At 37.0% G+C, this 19,794-nt stretch overlaps 3 protein-coding genes and 1 long non-coding RNA gene across 6 annotated transcripts; 2 read left to right on the forward strand and 2 right to left on the reverse strand.

Moving 5' to 3' along the window:
- Window positions 1-491: 491 nt before the first annotated feature.
- Window positions 492-6,682, reverse strand: LOC111025570 (Potassium transporter family protein). 2 transcript variants are annotated; one of them, XM_022303452.2, is made up of 9 exons: window positions 6,109-6,682; window positions 5,169-5,397; window positions 4,836-5,084; window positions 3,741-3,791; window positions 3,395-3,655; window positions 3,128-3,180; window positions 2,837-2,951; window positions 2,459-2,713; window positions 492-1,648 (listed from the first exon to the last, which is right to left on the reverse strand). In XM_022303452.2, exons 1-9 carry the CDS (start codon window positions 6,367-6,369, stop codon window positions 606-608), a joined length of 2,517 nt encoding a protein of 838 aa, XP_022159144.1. In that variant the 5' UTR covers window positions 6,370-6,682; the 3' UTR covers window positions 492-605. The 2 variants fall into 2 exon arrangements, with proteins under 2 accessions (XP_022159144.1, XP_087984220.1); XM_088128094.1 differs by having other exon boundaries at window positions 5,169-5,400.
- Window positions 6,683-13,370: 6,688 nt separating this feature from the next.
- On the forward strand, window positions 13,371-17,040 carry LOC111025564 (aldehyde dehydrogenase family 2 member B7, mitochondrial). Its single transcript, XM_022303444.2, has 11 exons — window positions 13,371-13,561; window positions 14,140-14,262; window positions 14,339-14,481; window positions 14,586-14,739; window positions 14,826-15,055; window positions 15,185-15,274; window positions 15,629-15,802; window positions 15,888-16,025; window positions 16,133-16,270; window positions 16,405-16,466; window positions 16,646-17,040. Exons 1-11 carry the CDS (start codon window positions 13,492-13,494, stop codon window positions 16,917-16,919), a joined length of 1,596 nt encoding a protein of 531 aa, XP_022159136.1. The 5' UTR covers window positions 13,371-13,491; the 3' UTR covers window positions 16,920-17,040.
- LOC148209344 (uncharacterized) lies at window positions 15,445-16,767 on the reverse strand. 2 transcript variants are annotated; one of them, XR_015793222.1, is made up of 2 exons: window positions 16,628-16,767; window positions 15,445-15,998 (listed from the first exon to the last, which is right to left on the reverse strand). It is a non-coding gene; the product is annotated as an uncharacterized LOC148209344 (long non-coding RNA). The 2 variants fall into 2 exon arrangements; XR_015793223.1 differs by having other exon boundaries at window positions 15,445-16,057; window positions 16,628-16,766.
- Window positions 17,041-17,472: 432 nt separating the features above from the next.
- ENT1 (equilibrative nucleotide transporter 1) lies at window positions 17,473-19,780 on the forward strand. Its single transcript, XM_022303448.2, has 2 exons — window positions 17,473-18,315; window positions 18,869-19,780. Exons 1-2 carry the CDS (start codon window positions 17,796-17,798, stop codon window positions 19,597-19,599), a joined length of 1,251 nt encoding a protein of 416 aa, XP_022159140.1. The 5' UTR covers window positions 17,473-17,795; the 3' UTR covers window positions 19,600-19,780.
- Window positions 19,781-19,794: the final 14 nt, after the last annotated feature.

Raw genomic sequence — 19,794 nt, forward strand, 5'->3', positions numbered from 1 at the left:
CTGTCACAGGCACGTGTGAATCTCAATTTGAATTTGAGAATAAATAATTTTGATCTCCTACTTACTTGATACTTGAATATCGAAGTGCTTACTTTCATTTTACGAGCCGTTTTACATGAGATTCATGAGACGTTCTAGTGTGATTCTATCCTCAAACATATTTCATGAAAATAGTTCTCAATATTTGTGCGTTTAAAATTAAGGTACAAGGTTAGCATATGCATCTACAATCGAAGATTATAAGTCCCTAGAAAAGTATTAGCATTTCTTGAGAGTAAATATGATAGCCTATTTTTATTTTTTGTTTCACACAAATTTCTACTGTCATCATTTTGATTTATGACTTACAGAGAGAGAGTAGCCAACTCAACCCAACACTTGCTTTCACATCAGCAATTCCAGTGAGCAGAAACAACATTATGTCTGCATCAGGAACAGCAATTGAAAACAATACATTACAACAACAAACCTATAAACATTCACAAACAAGATAAAAACTAAACTAGATAATAATTATTTAGCTTAAGCATTCGTAAATATTATCCAAGTCGAAATCCATTTTTAAGAAATGAGCAGATTTTTGGAGTTCGAATTATAATGTCTCATCAAACCATGTAGGTCATCCCAACTTGCATGATATTCATGTGAGGAACTCGCATTGTCGCTGCACCACCTCTACAGTTCCTCCTTAAGAAGGCATAGAAATAGTTTATAAGAAGCTTCTTAATAAAAAATGAGTTTTTTTTGGCTCGGACATCCCCTTGTGCCAGCAGATACGTAAATCCTGAATCCATTGCTTCCCGAAGAGCTGAAAGATCATACTCCAAACTAGGGTCTTCATCTGATGCCATAATACTGGATGGCAACCGTACCCCAAAAGCTTCTTCCGAGCTAATAGTTTTTGCCTCTTCGATCAATGGAATTCTTAGCTGCTCATTCACGTCAACAATACCTGGAGTTGGAGAATCCCGCGACCTCTCTGAAATATTATCAAATTCCAACTCATTCAAGTTGCTCTCCAGGGCAAGATCCTGAGCCTCCTTTCTTAAGAATTGCTCAAGGCTTTCCATCAAAAGTTGCTCAAATGCATGGTGATCTTCCTTCCGCACATCCTTGTATCCATATCTCGCTATGCAACGAAATATATGGTAATCCTTTGGCCCAACCCTTCTAAACAAAAACCTTTCCTCTTGCGGGACCACTGGGATTGGAACATATTTGATGCACACAAACACAATCGTCGAGTGGATGGCTGGAAGGCTAAGAAGAAACTGCCCAAAAATTGCAGGAATGCCTTGGACAAGCTCATTGTAGAGGAGACCAATTCCTGGAACTCTAACAGTTCCGAGGGTAGATCCGAGTTCGAGCAAGAAATCCATGGATATCTTCTCTCTCACCTCACTTTGGTACTTCAACACACTCCCATAGTTCCACGTGTACATCACAGAGAGGAAGACAGAAGCAAAAGCAAGTGGCAGCCACCCACCCTCTCTGATTTTTGATAACACTGCAGATAAGTAGATGAATTCCACAAACCCAAATACAAGTGGGAAACACAACGCAAGAAACAGATTAGTCTGCCATATCAGCAGCATTACTAGAGTCACTAGGACAGTGCTCACCATCATCACACCAACTTCAGCAATACCTATAACACAAACTAGTTAGCATTGCCAATTCTTAAAACCCAAAACAAGTGCAAAAGTAACTATTCGCTTTTTATAATCAGGAAATAACATTTTGTGATTGAAACAAAGCAAAAACCAATTCTACAAAATGCAGGTATCATTTGTCCATGGGTAATGAATAGGGTGTAAAAATATTAGATATAAGAATTTCATATGAAATATATATTGCCACTATGCACCAACAACCAACCAGATTTTATCTGCATAACCAAAAACATCGTGAGTTTTCTTTTTTAATATCCTCGATTAATATCACTGGACAATCATCTAATCTTACTATATTTTGTTAAGAAAATTCATAAGACATTAAATCTTAGATAATTCCTTTACTTATTTTCATTGGCATTAGAACCCAAACCCATGGTGGTTTGAACGTTCCAAGTTCTGTAAATTGTAAATAATGTGTTAGTCATCAATCTCAATGGATGATAAATTTCATAGAAAATACCCCCTGCTACAAACTACCATCACACTGTAGATCACTCGTGAGGCCCTAACTCTCCCTAACTGAATACTTAACTTAGCCAAGAAATCTCGTCAAACATACTTATGTTAAAGTACATTTCACTCACTAGCACACTTTCTTTCCCATTTTTTCCCCTCACATGAGTTCCCTATTATCGGAGGCCTAACATAAAGTCTTGCTTGTGATAGCAATCAAGGGTGTGGGATTATTACGAAAATAGTACAGCAATCAGCTCTAATAAAGTGCAGAGTGAATTGTAGTGCCATAAGGGTGGGAAAAGAAAATGGAGAGGAAGAGACATAACCATAAGCATTTGCAATGTCTGTGGTCCTTCGAAATATTGCAACGACAAGTACGCACATTATCATCAAAAACCAATTGATCACAGGGATGTAAATTTGACCCATTCGTCTCTTAGAGGTGTGAACTATCTTCATTCTCGGAAAACATCCAAGAGCCATAGATTGCTTGACACAAGAGAAGGTTGCAGATATCATTGCTTGACTCGCAATCATAGCAGCAAGTGCTGCTACCACAAAGACTGGCCAAAAAAGACTTGCTGTTTGTTCAGGAACCAAGGATACCAGAACAGACAAATTAATGAGAACTTGCTAAAAGCAGAAGTAAGCTAAATAAATGGAGTGAAGTGAAAAATGAATGCTTCCATGTTGACAATTATCACCTGGCACAGAATCATAGAATATTCTTGCTGCAGAATCTGGATGTTTCATAAGATAAGCAGCCTGACCCATGTAAGCCAAGAGAAGGCATGGGAAAACCACACATGTGAAGGCAATCTGTCCAATAGATACGCAACCTTAGGTTCCTTCTAGCAATAAATATTTATTAAGTCATATTTCAAGAGGAAAAGTAAAGCAGTTTCTTTTTCTTTTCTTTTCGTTTCTTCCTTTTGTGGGTGCATGTGTGTGGGGTGGTTTTTTTCCTCTTTTGTGTGTGTGTGGTGGGGGTTTACCTGTATGGCTGGCACAGTGAAATGGCCTAGATCAGCAAACATTGCTTCAGCTCCTGAAAAGACATTATTAAACATTTTTTATCTGTTAAGACAAACCACAACTACAGTTTTCTAGTTCATCTCCATCATGAAATATATTATAAGAATTAGCAATTTGTATGAAGAATTAATAGAAAAAGGAACTCCAAAAACATCAGACTAACGTCGACAGATAATAAGGAATCCATGAAAGCTGGTAGAAAAAGGAGGGTAGAAGGCAAGTCATACCTGTTACGCACAAAACACAACCACCGAGGGCTGACCATGCATTCTTTGAATTCTTCTTGAAAAATAAATAGATGTAAGCAGGATTGAGAGCCCTTACGACGGTGATATCATACTTCACTAGATTGTAAGTTCCAATAGATCCTAGACTAAAAAACCACAAAGCAAGCACAGGAGCAAACATAAATCCCACTCTACCGGTCCCAAATTTCTGTATGCTGAATAAAACCACAAGGACTATAATTGAAACAATAACAACAGCATCTGAAAACAAAATAAATTAGGGTAAGCTGCCTCATCAGACCAATATACTCAAATTTCTATAGACCAAGAAAGGAAAGGTACTAACTTGTATCAAATTCCTTTATCTGTCCCTGCAGACCACTCACAGCAGACATCACTGTTGTAGAAAGTTAAAAGAATAAAATAATCACATGTTAGTATCTTCCAGTGTCCAGTCAATTAATGGTAATGGTGCGGCATATTATGTCTAATAAAAAAATTAAATAAATTTCACTCAACAAAAAAGGAATATGATAGCACTGGCAACCAGCTATAATAAACACGTCTCATGTTTAATGGACCTAATCGCATACCATTCGAAAGGGGATTAGGCTCAATAATATCAGTAATACCACATTCGTGCTCTTAAAGGTCACTATCATCTAGTTGTCACTATAATTCAAGCCAAAATAGCTAAATTTGTAGAGAGATTAGAAGAGTTTTCTGAAGGATGGGGTATGATTCAATAGGTGGCTCTCATTTGTTGAATCAGAGCATAATCGCAGATTCAAAGGATCTTGGTGGGCTAGTTACTGAAAAACATCTGATTGCAACTATGGGATGAATTTTCTGGGGTGGCACACTTTACTAAGTCAAAGAGGAGGCAGTCATACTCCTCAGAGTTTTATATCCAAATCCAATTCTTTTCATACCTCTGATCTCTTTCCAAGTCCACAGTGAGGAAAGGGTTAAATTTTTGAAAGATCTTTGAGATCCTCCTTTAACACCAAAGTTCAAACATTCACAAACAACAATACCATCGCTAGTGTTTTTGATAGCTTCCTCAGAATCTTAGAACTTAATGCCCAGGGAAAATTTGAATGACAAAGTAACAGAGGAGCGTTGTACTCTTCTTATTCTGAGGCCTGAAAAAGTGAGAAGTGATCATAGAATCCTCAAGAATCTAAGATTTGACCAGGGCCTTCTCTCAGTTAAACACTGTAAAAAGCTAGTTTATCACAACAACGGGACTCAACGTTATTTTGAGACACAAAATAAAATAATAACATCCAATTTAACTAAAACCATTGAAGCTAAATATCTAATCAATTTCTTAGTTGAGTCAGATGGTAAAAGAAAAACCATTGAATAGCTTTTGACATACAATGAGTCTTTTGGTTTATTATGTGAAGAAAAAAGGAGAGAACCAATTATCAAAGACCTGATATTGCTGGGGTCAGAATACCATCCCCTATAATCAGTGAAGTGCCCATCAGAACCAGCAGTAATAAAAGAGTTTTCAAGGACGATCTCTTCTCCAGAGTCTCTTTAATATGTAAAGCCCTTTCCAACTCTGGAGTGGGTAGTTTGAGCTTAAAACTTGAGATATGTTCGTCAGCTGGCTGACGGTTGGGCAGCAAGTTAACTTTCGCATACCTACAGATCAGTGAATACAACGCGAATGTTCCTCCTACAAATTAAAAACAAAAAAAAAAAGAAGAAGTGCATGACAAAGAAGTATAGCAAGGGGAACAAATTACTGCAGAGCTCGTACCTTCACCATTGTCGTTGGCTCTAAGCACTACAAAAACATACTTTGCCAAAGGAATAAGAGCAATTGTGTAAATCACTAAGGATAGAGCCCCCAGGACGTCAACATCTGCCTCAATATGCACCTTGCTGAATACATCAGAAAAGACGTACAATGGACTTGTACCCATGTCACCATACACAACGCCAAGCGTTTGGAATGCTATAGCAAGAGTTTGCCAAGTGGAAACATCCTGCTTCAATATAAAATAATTCAGTAGGAGAGCTTTAGCTTATTTCCATCTTCTTTTTCCCTTTATGCTATAGTGCATTTTATTTACATACAAGTTACTCCGTTACCACCCAGTACCAGGTGTACGATTCCAAGTGTCTAATTATTGTTGTTTGCACTGAGCACCATGTAAGTTCACACATCTCAGCAGCCTCCAATGAACACAGAATCTTAACACGATATCTTTTACAAAATAAGAAAGCGATTAGTATATATTTTCTCAGTACTCCTCATCGTTGTGTCCGTAAGTGCGAGTGGAGTGGTGAAATTTAAATTTTGTGTAATGCATTCATTTCTGAATAATGTTTACAAAACTGAGCCGAAATAGATTACTTCGCACCAAGTCACATGTTGGCTCAGCTAATTTTTTATTAATTACAGTGTACGCATAAAGCTCCATGATACCTCAACAACTAACGTCAAAGGTGCTGGATACCACTTCAGTGACTCCCTATTTAGATCTTATAAAACGCTGGGACTTCTAGTTCTACCACTCCCTTACTATTCTGGAGGGGGGATTTGTGTTCACCTAACTTAAAAACTTCAACCATATATGTGGACGTGATCTTACGATATCGATTATCACCGCGGTTGTCATAGAAAAAAAGTCATATTACGATTTCGTGAATCACATCAATTTTCAGAAATAGATGCTGTTTTAAAGAAGATGTACCTTTAAATGGTGATAGTTGGCACCGGCAATCTCCATTGCTTCAACATCAAAAGAATCAACTCTCTTGGGCTTCTTTACCAACCTCCTTCTCACAGATCCATATCCTTCCCCACTTTCTCTTTCTTCAAACAGAGACCATGGAGGCGACTCGGAGTCCAGTTCACTGCCGTCAACCCACCTGTAATCATTACTGCTGCCACCAAAGCTATTATCCCCCAGCAATCTCGAGCTACCTTCTTCAATTCGATCTCCTTGGTCCATATTTCTACCAAGTCCTCGATACCATAAACAAAAACCTCAATTTTCATAGAGAGAATACTCGTATTGACCCCGCTGCAGTTCCTTTCTATGCATACCTTCAAACTGCACTAAATGCCCAAAAGCAGCAACACGACGGCGCAATCTTCTCTAATGGTAGATTCGTGACGGATTTTGAGCAAAACAAGGCAGAGAAAGAGACCACCGTCGGGAAATGACAAAAATCAATCAAGAGCTCCAATAGAGAGTTAGCTTTCTTCTCGTCGCTTTTCTCCTGCCTATTGGCCTACCAGTCATCATGGCAGCATTATAAACTATTCTGATCTTGGTTTTTTTTTTAAATACTTGGCTCACGAGGAGTCTTACCACCGTTAATTACAAAAACAAAAAAAATTTTAAAAATGATTAATAGTTAAGTATTTAATGGTGGGAAGACTAAACTTGTTCGAGGAGTTAAGCTTTTTTTTTTTTTTTGATAACCAGTGTAAGTATTGGTGAATTGTTATTTTTTACCCAAGTTTTTTATTTTAGAAGTCTTATATGTTTTCTCGAAATGTTGTTTCTAATACTTCCTAACATAAAGTACACTTTCAAATGGTCAAAATGATGTACTAAAAAACAAGTACACTTTCAGATTATTTATCTATCCTCGTTCTTTCTCATCTTTCATCCTTTTTCTTTAGTCTCTCTCACCGACAAAAACGTCAAACTTCTCACCTTTCTTCCTTTCTTTTTGTAGCTTTTCAACTTCTTTCTCAAGAATCAAAAAGAAAAAAATCTAAAAACAAATATGGAGGCAAAATCAATTCAGATGGAAGTTGGTTACGATCAAGAGAGTAGAACATCAACAAAATCGAAATCATTAGACAAAAAAGTTTTTTATGGTGGTCGTGCCTCTCTCGCTAAATCCTGGATTCTTGCGGAATACGGTCGTATTTAAAAAGGTGCCTATTTTTTGTACTACAATATATTGGGGAGAAGATTTGAACTCACAACCTCTTCGTTAGATGTATATGTCAATTAGCGTTAAACTAGGTTGGTTTTGACTTTTAAAAAGTGTCTATCTATTAGGGATTAAAAACAAAAAAATAACAATTTCGATCAATATATTGGTCAGAACTCCGACTGGAATTATTTGCTGTAAGTGGCATGGGTAGTGATTAAGGTGAAAATTAGTGTTAAGCACACGTCATCCGTAATTTATCCAGACAGCGTACGAATTAGATCAATTCGGTAAAAGCCGAACTGAGGGGTAAATATCTGAACTCGACTTCAACGTTCCAATGGTTAACTGCATAACCATATTCCCCTCCCATGCGTAATGTTCGCCTGAAATTCCGACCGAAATTAGTATGTTGGCCGGAATTTCGACCGAAATTGGTTGCTGTAAGTGAGAGGCAGGCTGGATTACTTAAAAAATAAAATAAACTAAAAATAAAAAATTCCAACCACCGAAATTAGTTGTCGTGAGAGGCGGGCTGGATTGTTAAAAGCGACAATTTATATTGGCCGGAACGAATTAGTTTTTTTAACTCAATTTTTCTTAAACTATTCAAGTAAATTTTTTTTGTCCATATTTTTTTTGGCTAAATCTTTATATTTTCTCTCACTTAAATCTAATATTTTATTAATTTAAACACAAATTTACAAGAATTCTTGCTTAATTTATTGAGAGATCGATAAATTCTATTTTCAATTTGTATATATAGTATATTTCAAGTTTTACCGTATAAAATCGAAATTGATAAATCTCAATTCATAAAAGATTTAGATTTGCAACCAACTTCCGTCATTTGCTTTCCAGATTTTTTTTTTTTTTTTTATAAATCTGGAGAGAGGTTGAAGTTCTTGTTAGGAGGGAGGCTAAAGAAAAAAGAAAAGGGTGAAAAGTTGAAGGTTTTAAGTGAGAGAAGTTAAAGAACAAAGAAGAAAGGACCATGATATAAAAGTGAGCTGACAATTTTAGATTCCTAAAAATGTTATTCTTCGAAAAACACAAGTTAAAATGCTGTTTATCTTTTTCTTTCTTTTCTGTTATAAAAGTTAAAATACTTTTTTTTTTCTTATTTTTTAATACAAAAACATCAATACTAACTTGGTTTCGTTTATCTCCAAAAATAAAAATAAAATAAAATCATGATTTTTTCAATATAATTATGGAATTTATAAACTTTTAGTTTGAGATATATGTCAATTACTGAACTATACTTGATTTAGCAATTAATTAACCTTATTTGATTTATTTGAGGCATTTATTATTAATTTGGAGGAAAATTCAGTAACCTAATTCTCTTCCATCAAGTGGCCTAATTAATTAATTTCACCTCTATAATTATGCTAACTTATTATCCATTTAATTATCAAAAAGGAGTTATGTTGTCCCATATCGACATTGTCGGGAATATACAACGGAAAAGAACAAACAAGAAAAAAAATGAAATTTAAGAAAAAAGGAAAGAAATTAGAAGATTGGAGCTACAATTGGTAGCGAGTAACAATGTTAAACACTTTACTTTAGTATAGTTCAGCTGTAGTTGACATATACCACCAACCAAGAGGTTGTAAGTTTGAATCGCCTCCCTAACATATTGTACTAATCTAAACTCTCATTTTAATCTCTATATTCTTTCATCACACAGATATTACTAAATTAATTTACCTCTTATTTTCGCCTTGCTGGTTTTAAATATCCGTCGATATGTCGACATTTCCATTGACATAGATTCGACATTGATGTGAGGAGTGAATCGACATTTCCATCATAGTACAAGAAAATTGACAAAATACGAAAAATATCCGTAAAAGGTCACTAATATATATAAAATTAATATTAATTATTTTTAACTATAGAAAAATGTTTATTTGTTAATTTAAATATCTTTTTACGATTTTTTAATTTTTCTAACTTTTACAGAAATATCCATCGACATCGACATTTTATCGATATTTTTATGAAATTGGGACCTCGATATTTCTATCGACATTGACATTTAAAACATTGATCCCATTTAGTTAAATTCTTTATGTTTCTTCACTTTGCGAGGTTTGGTTTCTCCGGCTACTTTTTTATAATAATAATAATAATAAATTAAAACAATTAAAATTAGACAAAAACTAAATAACATAATGGCTTTCTAACCTTCTCGCGAGTGTAAGAACTGCAATGATAGGAAATTAGCAACTCTCGATTCTTTCTATCTCTATCTTAGGACAAGATAATTTTGTCTATCTAATATATATATATGTTGGAATTTTAATAGATATCTCTATCTTAGGACAAGATAATTTTGTCTGTCTAATATATATATATATGTTGGAATTTTAATAGATACTATTTTTTATGTCAAAGTGAGCATACTCATTAACTTTGAGCCGATCTTCTAGGCAAAAGCAGCCTCCCTCCTATCTTCGTGAGTATCATTGCTCTCTTCTACATGGTCTCCAACCGTCAATTTCTTTTACAAAGCATCCTTTGCATCACTATTTGTCATATTCCAACTTATCACCAAGTCATTTTTCTTTGACTATGGCTATATCTGCTCAAATGGAACCTAATTTTTATCATCAAGCTGTGTCTTTCCCTCATTGGCGTGAAGCAATGGCAGCTGAGCTTGATGCTATGGTTACCAATAAGACTTGGGAGGTCGTTCCACTTTCGTCTGGCCATCATACTGTTGGATGCAAATGAATCTATAAGATTAAACATCGTTCTGATGGTAATGTTGAGAGATACAAAGCTCGCTTAGTAGCCAAAGGCTACACTCAACAAGAGGGACTCGATTTTCTTGAGACATTTTCGCCTGTAGCCAAAATGGTCACGGTAAAAGTTCTTCTCACTATTGCTGTTTCTAAGGGATGGTCTCTTGTCCAGTTAGATGTGAATAATGCTTTCCTCCATGGTGACTTATTTGAAGAAGTCTACATGGATCTACCTTTTGGTTATCAACCCCCAATTACAACTCCACAGGGACAACGTCTTGTTTGTCGCCTTAAGAAGTCCATTTATGGTCTCAAACAAGCCTCGAGACAGTGGTTCGCAAAGTTTTCCTCTGCTTTGATTTCTCTTGGTTTCCTACAGTCTAAAGCAGACTACTCATTATTCACTAGAGGACAAGGAGATAGTTTTGTTGCTCTCTTAGTATATGTTGATGATATTATCGTCACAGGGGCCTCACCTTCCATTATTGCTGAATTGAAGTCTCTTCTTCATCTTAAGTTCAAACTTAAGGACTTGGGTAATCTCAAGTATTTTCTCGGACTAGAACTTGCTCATAGTTCTCGTGGGATATGTCTATGTCAACGGCATTACACGCTTTCTCTGCTCGAAGATGTTGGCCTTCTTGGTTGCAAGTCGGTTATGGTTCCGCTTGATCCCACAGTTCGTCTTTAAGCTGCCACTGATTCTGATCTTCTTCAAGATGCTTCATTGTATCGCCGTTTGATTGGCAAGTTGCTTTATTTGACTGTTTCGCGGCGTGACATTACCTTTGCAGTCAACAAGCTTAGTCAGTTTGTTTCTCGGCCTGGAAATCACATTTATCTGCATTTTATCATTTACTTCGTTATTTGAAGCATTCTCCTGGCCGTGGCATTTTTAGTTCAACGGTAATTGATATATACCTCAAACTAAAAGGTTGTGAGTTCGAATTTCCTCCTCAACATGTTGTACTCGAAATTTTTATGTCAAAGCGAGTATAGTTCAACGGTAATTGATACATACATCAAAATAAGAGGTTGTGAGTTCGAAATCTTCCCAACATGTTGGACTAAAAAAAGAATAGATACTGTTTTATTTTATTAATGATATTATAAAAGCTAAATTTGTACCTGCTTGTTAATATTTAATAATACTGAAATAACGGTGCAGAAAAGTTCAATTGGTATTCAGTTGGTAATTAAATTTTCTTTTATTTGTTTAAATAATTCAGTAGAATACCTGCCATCTTTTATAATTTTAGTTAAATTTTATCATCATTGTTGTGAAGGAAAAAAAACATTTAAAATTCCAACGTAAAAAATTAAATGCAGTTTCGAATTTCAAGTTTTTGTGAAAATGTGGTAAATAATATGTTTGTAATTCTTTAAAAAAAGAGTAATATGGTCTAAATTTTGTTTCAAAGATGCTGTATAGATATAGATGCGTATTAAAATATCATGTCTAAACAAACAAATTTGTTCATGAATACAATACTTTACGAAAATGAAATTCACCAAATATAATATTTTTGAATTATAAATTAATAAATTTTGCAAAACAATAATGTTATTATTATATTAAACTATTTTTTAGTTTTTTTAGTACAACATGTGAAGGTGGATAAATTCAAACTCACGACCTTATGGTTTACGCTACTTTTTTTCTAACACTTAGTAAAAAATATGTAGCATTTCATATTTATACTCATTGTTAAGAAAACAAGAGAGTAAGAGAGTTATTTTATAATGGTAGGAAATAGAATAATTACAAAATTTTTTAGATTTCAATATTTTTGATATTCTATAATAAAGTGTAATAATTCTTAAATTAATAAACCAAAATAAAGAAAAATGACTTTTCGTATTCTAACTATTTAAATGAAAATTTATGATATAAATTCAATACACGACTTATTAATTATTGATAATTAATTATAAATGGCATATCTGTAAATATAAAATTTGACCAAGAACAAAATAGTAAAAAAGAAATGTTAGTAAAAAAGAGTTTTTCAAAAAATGGTAGTTTTTTAATATATTATAGATTATAGATGTTTTCTTCAAAAATGGTAGTTTTTTAAATATATTATAGATTATAGATATTTGAAGAAGATAACTCTAGATATAAAGCTTTTGTTTTTGCCACCTCTTATTCATGCCTCTTTTTCTTTTTTTGATTCATGTTTGTGAGTGAAATGATGATTTTTTTAATACAACAACAGGGGAGGAATTGAATTTATGACCTTTTAATTCGAGATAAATGTCATAATCAGTTGAATTAAGTTCAAGTTGGCATAATACGTTTGTTATTTATTAGCTATTATATAGCTAATCTTCACATATTATGGCAAAAAGTAATTTTTTTTACGAGTCCAATATTTGAATTTTAGCTCTAGAATTATAATGCTGTAATTTATATTTTTTTAAAAAAGAAAGCATTCAATTGCAAGGGTGGACATATCTTGTTGCTTTGTATATATTGACTGCGTTTTTAGTAATTTGTTTTTTGAGATAGAGATATTTTTAGTAAATAGAGAATTTATGTTATATTTCTCTACATGGACCGTTAAGATCTAGCTGTCAACATTCGAGTATGGGGAAAAATCAAGATTTGAAATAATAGATTACTAGGCATATCATATATTAAGCGTTTAGAAAAGTTAAACCAATAAAGATATTGGAAAGAGCGGCTAAATTGGGACTCTATGGAATTGGAGGCTGCCAAAGCCAAAGTTGAAATTCAGTACGCTCAGGTTAGGGGGAAGCAAAAAAGAACCTTTGGTCATCCGGTTTGAAAAGTTGACTTGAGATCGTGGGCGGATGGTGCGACCATTGCACGTTTCCATTCCTCGCGTAACGCCTACAAAGAGAGATTTTTGAGACCCGTTTGCGGATCAAACTTTTCCCCTTCTGTATTCGGTTTCCACATTCTTCATTAATGATTCTACCACGCAACCCAGTCCATCACTCTCACCTCCCTCCAATTTAATATTAATATTGTCGCATTTTCTAAACACCGAATAGTCCCCAATCTTTGCGTTGCTTTTCTCAAAACGATTCGATTGGGTTGGTGGCCCATCCATCTCTGCTCTGCTGTCATTTAGATTCTCCAACCGCATGAGCACAGAGACTGAATGATGACGTTTCAAGCGAGAAAGGGGGAAACAGTTCACAGATATATTGGCCACTTTTTTTTTTTTCTTTTGAGTTCATATATTTGCCAGTTATATTTTAAGGACATAAGTTTTTATCTTTAATTAGTAAATTTGGGAGTCAATCCGTAAAGCTTATCATATTTAAAGACACATATCCCAGCACAGTGCAAATACAATCATTCAACACCCACCCCCCAGTTTCTCATTGAGTAACAGGGATTGGTCCGTCTCACCATCTCAAAAAGACAGATTTTTTTGGTGCTTCTTCACGATCATGGCTGCTCGGAGGATATCCTCGCTCTTATCTCGTTCCCTCGCTTCTTCATCTGCTCTCCTTTCCAAAGGTAACGCAACCACAAAGACGCCATCTATTATTTTCGTCTTAAATCTGTTTTTTTTTCCATCGGTCATTACTTCTGTTATTCTGTTCTAAAGTTCAAGCTTTCGATAAGTCCTTCCTCTTGATCTCTTTGTTCTCAACCCCCAAACAGAGAGATCAATTAAGGTTCTGGAAAATCCGATCAGTATTGAGTACCTATAGTTTCTCTCTCTTTTGGTTGAAATATTCCATCTTTCTGTTTGTCCATAAAAGGATCCAGAGAAAGAGTAAGATTGTGAGGGCACTTATGGTAACACGTCCATGAAACGAATCAAGTGATCGCCCAGAGCATGTCTCCTCTCCCGTATGTGCAGATGTAGTGAGTGGGAATTTTATGATAACGAGGGAAGTTAAGAGTTCTAAATGCTGTTTATGCCCCCTCTGTTATTTTGGATCATTTTCTTAATGTCTTGATCCATCAGAACTTTTTAATCTGTCCTTGAGATTTCGAGGGCTTGACGACTGATTTATATTTCTAGTAAATAGCAGGCTTTCTATAAATCGGAAACTCTAAATTAAATGATGGATTCTATCTTTGATCAGGGAGGAGACCTTCCGGTGGCAGATATAGCACTGCGGCTGCTGTTGAAGACCCGATTACTCCATCTGTGAAAGTAAATTACACCCAGCTATTAATCAACGGACAGTTTGTCGACTCGGTGTCAGGTAAACCGTTGAGACCCAGTTCCTATGGGATTCGGAAAGCAGCCATTTTGATAATGGGTTGTGTCTGTGAATTCAGGAAAAACTTTTCCTACGCTGGACCCAAGGACTGGGGAAGTGATTGCGCAAGTGGCTGAAGGTGACGCCAGAGATATTGATCTTGCAGTTTCCGCTGCACGCAACGCATTTGATGAAGGGCCTTGGCCTAGGATGACTGCTTATGTTAGAACATATTATATATAGACATACGTTGCCTTCTTTTACTAGTCTCATCCCATGCATGCGTCCGCCCACTCTACTCTGGCTAATCAACAACTCATCTGCAGGAAAGATCGAAGATACTTCTGCGATTTGCTGATTTGGTTGAAAAGCATGCTGATGAAGTTGCTGCCCTGGAGACTTGGGACAACGGGAAGACCTTCGAACAGTCGGTCAAACTGGAAGTCCCAATGTTTGTACGCCTGTTTCGATACTACGGTGGTATGTCTAGTCTAGTCGAGGTTTTAACTTTCTATTCGAGAGTAGTGCTTGTGTTAATTGCCTTGCCTTGCCTACACTTACCTCAGGATGGGCCGATAAGATTCATGGACTCACTGTTCCAGCCGATGGCTCATATCATGTGCAGACCTTGCACGAACCAATTGGCGTTGCGGGTCAGATAATTCCATGGAACTTTCCTCTGCTCATGTTTGCCTGGAAGGTTGGTCCAGCACTAGCATGTGGCAATACTATTGTTCTCAAGACAGCCGAGCAGACACCTTTGTCTGGTCTCTTTGTGGCTAAGCTATTGCACGAGGTAGGTGCCCGATCAAAACTCTCATCTCTTTCCTCACAGCAGGATCAGGTCCATCTATTGTTGATACTCCAACTCCAACTCCAACTCCAACTACAACTACAACTACAACTGCATCCTTTTTTATGGCAGGCTGGACTTCCTGAGGGCGTTCTCAACATCGTTTCTGGTTATGGGCCCACCGCTGGTGCTGCTCTTGCCAGCCATATGGAAGTTGATAAGGTAGGTAGTTCTTTTTGTCCTTCAAATTTTTGGTGTTGGGTAACGTAAGACCTTATGAAACAACACGTGCAAGTCATTTGTGTAAATGGATTCTTCCTACTGCCGTTTAATCATGATCTGTTATACATTTTTCTTCTAACTGACATGAGATAAATTTCTTCTAACTGACATGAGATAAAGACTTATCATATGGTATTTATGCCCTTCACATTTATCTCCTGTTCTTTTTTTTTTTAACAAGAAACAAACTTTTCATTCATATTATGGAAAGGAAAAGGAAGAACAATATTCAATTTTATCTTCTGTTCTTGTACTACAAGTTTTACTTGAACCAGACAATTCTTCTTTTCCCAGCTTGCTTTTACTGGATCGACGGAAACAGGGAAGATTGTACTTGAACTAGCTTCAAAGAGCAATCTGAAGCCAGTAACGTTGGAGCTTGGCGGAAAATCCCCTTTCATTGTATGTGAGGATGCTGATGTGGATAAGGCTGTCGAGATGGCACACTTTGCTCTCTTCTTCAACCAGGTACGTCAAACAAACTGATGACGATGAAAAACATGGTATGATCACATAACCATTCATCTTCCACCAAAAATATGTTCTCTTACAGGGACAATGCTGCTGTGCTGGTTCTCGTACTTTTGTTCATGAAAAAGTATATGATGAGTTTCTAGAAAAAGCTAGGAAACGAGCTGCAAACCGTGTTGTTGGTGATCCATTCCTGGGTGGAATTGAGCAAGGTCCTCAGGTGAGTGAGCTAGAACCAGAACAGAACAAGCACTATCACAAGTTTTTGAGTCAAGAAAGTCAATCAGCATGGTTTTTTATGTCTTTTATCCTACTGGAATCTTGCAGGTCGATGGCGAACAATTCAAAAAGATTTTGAGATATATAAAATATGGGATTGAAGGTGGAGCCACTCTTGAAGCTGGAGGAGAGAGGTTTGGTTCCAAGGGTTACTATATCCAACCAACAGTTTTCTCAGACGTTAAGGTCTATATGTAGTTAGTTAGTTATAGCAGAAGTAATACCAGTTTTTTTTTTACTACAGAAGTAATACCAGTTACATGGAAACTAGTGGACCTATATTTTAAGCATCTATCTAACATCATCATTTTTTGTGTTAGGATGACATGAAAATTGCACAGGAGGAGATTTTTGGTCCTGTACAGACAATCTTGAAATTCAAGTAAGTGAAACTAGTTTCTACTTTTAGTGTCTCTATATGAATATGATGGGCAGTGGGGAGGCTGCTGCTATATGTATGACAACGACAATCTACAGTATCAGAGATTTAATGACATAGATTTACGGTTGCAATTTAAAATATAGCTGAGAGAGTTAATTGACCTTTTCTGGTAATTGCAGAGAGCTTGAGGAGGTGATAAGGAGAGCAAATGCTAGTCGCTATGGGCTGGCCGCTGGGATCTTTACTCACAATATCGACACAGCCAACAGGCTTACACGTGCGCTGAGAGTTGGGTCTGTGTGGATCAATTGCTTTGACATATTTGATGCCGCAATTCCTTTTGGTGGGTACAAGATGAGCGGACATGGACGAGAAAAGGGCATCTACAGCCTCAGCAATTACCTGCAAGTGAAGGCTGTTGTCACTCCTTTGAACAACCCTGCTTGGCTTTAGGATGGATCATCCCAATGCTTTTCTTTTTCTTTTTTTGTTCCCATCACCACCAATAAAATGGATATACATGTGAAGGCATGATGTGATGGCAGTTTAATATAATGAATTATCATTTCAGAAATGTTGTTTCTCTACTTCTATGTGTTGTTTAATACAAGAATCAAAATCTAGAATCCCGAAATAAATATATGCATGACAAAGCTGGTTTGAAATGGATAGTGTCAAATCAAAGGCCTCTCCTCCACTGAGTTTGGGATCGGCAAATTCTATAAATAATTCCACCTGTTGCTTGTTAAAAGATGCAAGATGACGGAAATAAAATTACAGACATACATCTCCTGAAGCATTCACTTTCTATATCAATTTGCTCCACCACGCAGCCAAACCACATGGATGTTCCAACAAATTATACAACTTGCAACTCGTTAGTTAAATAAACTAATAGCCCCCTTAGCAACTGGTTGATGAATCCCCACCCCAAATTGTTGTTAGAAGTAATAATAAAACATCACAAGAGAAAGCTTCCCCTGGCCCTGCCTGGTGCCTGCCTTCTCAATGGAGATTGCTTGGAAGCTCAGCTAGGGTCTCAAACCTCAAGCAAACTAAAAGAGGAGAGCACCGGAAGGAAATACCCAATTTTGCATTTGGGTTTCAGCGGCTCCAGGAGAGGCCGTATGCAACATTTATTCTTTCACCCGTTCAGTCGAAAAAATTATTGCAACTAAAAATCTCAGCCGTTCATTCATTGGACACGAACGACTGAGATCGGGATGTATTTGGATGTCCTTATAGCACTCGCATAACCGTCAATTTTCTATCGCCCACGCTCAGACTTTTGTATTAACTTACCATAGTTAGATCCAGTTTGAATCTTCGATGGTTCTCGCCGGAGGAACGACCGGCGGACATGGAGATTCGGAATCGACCCTCCTTCTGGCAACTAAGGCACCCAAAGATTCATTCCATCTGGCCTACATAATCTACTTCACATTGGGCTTCGGTTATCTCCTTCCATGGAACGCTTTTGTTACGGCTGTCGACTATTTCTCCTATCTCTACCCTGATGCAAGCGTGGATCGCATCTTTGCTGTTGTTTACATGGTGGTTTCCCTAATTTGCCTCGTCTTCATTGTTCTTTATTCCCACAAGTCCAACGCATACGTCAGGATCAACGTGGGTTTGATCCTCTTTGTGGTGACCCTGCTTGTGGTTCCAGTCATGGACGTGGTTTACACTCGGGGTCGGGTCGGGTTGTACGAGGGACTATATGTCACGGTCGGATCGGTAGTGGTGTGTGGTGCTGCTGATGCCATGGTGCAGGGTGGGGTGATTGGCTCTGCCGGTGAGCTACCGGAGAGGTACATGCAGGCTGTTCTGGCTGGCACCGCCGGTTCTGGTATTTATTTCTTTTTCTAATTGTTAAATGCTAATTTCTGTTTGTCTATTCAGTTTTTTTAGATTTCGACGCTTTTTTCATCCTTTAGTTAGGGTCTAATTGTTCTTTTTAGTAAACTTAGGGCAAATTTCTTAGATCACTTATTACTGATTTGCAACTAGGAAAGATGTCAGGTGTGTAATTTGGATCACATATCTGGTTCACCCTTTTGTTGAGATCAACCGCTCAAGGGTTGGGGTGTAGAATGGTTAGTAGACAAAGAGGTCTTTGAGGTGTATAATTGGAATCACACGTCTCTTTTACCCTTTTTTTGTGGCCCATGAGATTAACCGCTCAAGGGTTCAGGTGTAGAGTGGTTAGTAAACACAGACCTTGCATTGCAATTGCATGCCTTCGATTTCACGTGTGAACAGAAGGATTAGTTCTTTTTATGGAAACAACAGTAACCTTTTACGTGCTATCCTGTAATATGGTTGGCTGATTTGTAGGCAAGCGTTTGTCAGTTAACTGAACTAATGGAGGTGTACTAAATCGCTGACTGACTTGACTGCAGGGGTCCTTGTTTCTGTTTTGAGGATTCTAACCAAATCTGTATTCCCGCAAGACGCCAGTGGCCTGAGGAAAAGTGCAAACCTTTACTTCGCCGTTTCCATTGTGGTTATGGTTATATGTATAGTATTTTACAATGTGGTCGAAAAGCTTCCAGTTGTGAAGTATTACAAGGACTTGAAGGTACAAGCAACGAACATGGAGGAAGAGGAAAAAGGACCTCTGACTGGGTCGGTATGGAGATCAACGTTGTGGCAGATAGTAGAAAGTGTAAAGTGGTATGGGTTTGGCATTGTCCTCATCTATTTAGTAACTTTGTCAATATTTCCAGGATACATTACTGAGGATGTCCATTCTTCCCTTCTCAAAGACTGGTACTCTATTCTCCTTATTACTGGCTACAATGTGTTCGATCTTGTTGGCAAGTCCCTCACTGCAGTTTATGTTGTTCAAACTACCAAGATTGCTATTGGTGGATGTGTTGTGAGGCTCTTGTTCCTTCCGCTCTTCTTCGCGTGTCTTCATGGCCCCCCAATCTTCAGGACTGAGATTCCCGTAACGTTTCTAACTTGCCTAATGGGTCTTACCAATGGCTACTTGACAAGTGTTCTGATGATGATGGCCCCAAAGGTTATCCAATTACAACATGCAGAAACTGCAGGAGTTGTCATGGTTTTGTTCTTGGTCGCTGGTTTGGCGGCCGGTTCTGTTGTATCCTGGTGTTGGGTCATCTAATTTTATTTGCTATTTCAGATGCACGAGATCTCGAAATCCCAGTCGTTTCACTCTCGACCTCTCCCTCTCCTTTTAAGTTGTTTATTTAAACAACTAAGGAATGTACAAGACACTGCAAAAGTACCTTTGTTTTCAACTTCTACATCATCGTAAAGTTTTAACTAATTTGCAAGTTAAGCTAGACACTCCCGCATC

This window comes from Momordica charantia (genome assembly GCF_013281855.1).
Source record: "Momordica charantia cultivar OHB3-1 chromosome 8 unlocalized genomic scaffold, Mcharantia_2.0 BLBB01000008.1, whole genome shotgun sequence".
NCBI lineage: Eukaryota > Viridiplantae > Streptophyta > Magnoliopsida > Cucurbitales > Cucurbitaceae > Momordica > Momordica charantia.

Coding starts and splice junctions, on each gene's coding strand:
- LOC111025570 (XM_088128094.1), bottom strand. CDS start 6,369: ATGGACCAAGGAGATCGAATTGAAGAAGGTAGCTCGAGATTGCTGGGG. Junction 5,085..5,168: donor AGCCAACGACAATGGTGAAG/GTACGAGCTCTG, acceptor TTTAATTTGTAG/GAGGAACATTCGCGTTGTAT. Junction 2,714..2,836: donor ATTCTATGATTCTGTGCCAG/GTGATAATTGTC, acceptor CTGAACAAACAG/CAAGTCTTTTTTGGCCAGTC.
- LOC111025564 (XM_022303444.2), top strand. CDS start 13,492: ATGGCTGCTCGGAGGATATCCTCGCTCTTATCTCGTTCCCTCGCTTCT. Junction 13,562..14,139: donor ATCTGCTCTCCTTTCCAAAG/GTAACGCAACCA, acceptor ATCTTTGATCAG/GGAGGAGACCTTCCGGTGGC. Junction 15,056..15,184: donor TGGCTAAGCTATTGCACGAG/GTAGGTGCCCGA, acceptor TTTTTATGGCAG/GCTGGACTTCCTGAGGGCGT.
- ENT1 (XM_022303448.2), top strand. CDS start 17,796: ATGGTTCTCGCCGGAGGAACGACCGGCGGACATGGAGATTCGGAATCG. Junction 18,316..18,868: donor GGCTGGCACCGCCGGTTCTG/GTATTTATTTCT, acceptor ACTTGACTGCAG/GGGTCCTTGTTTCTGTTTTG.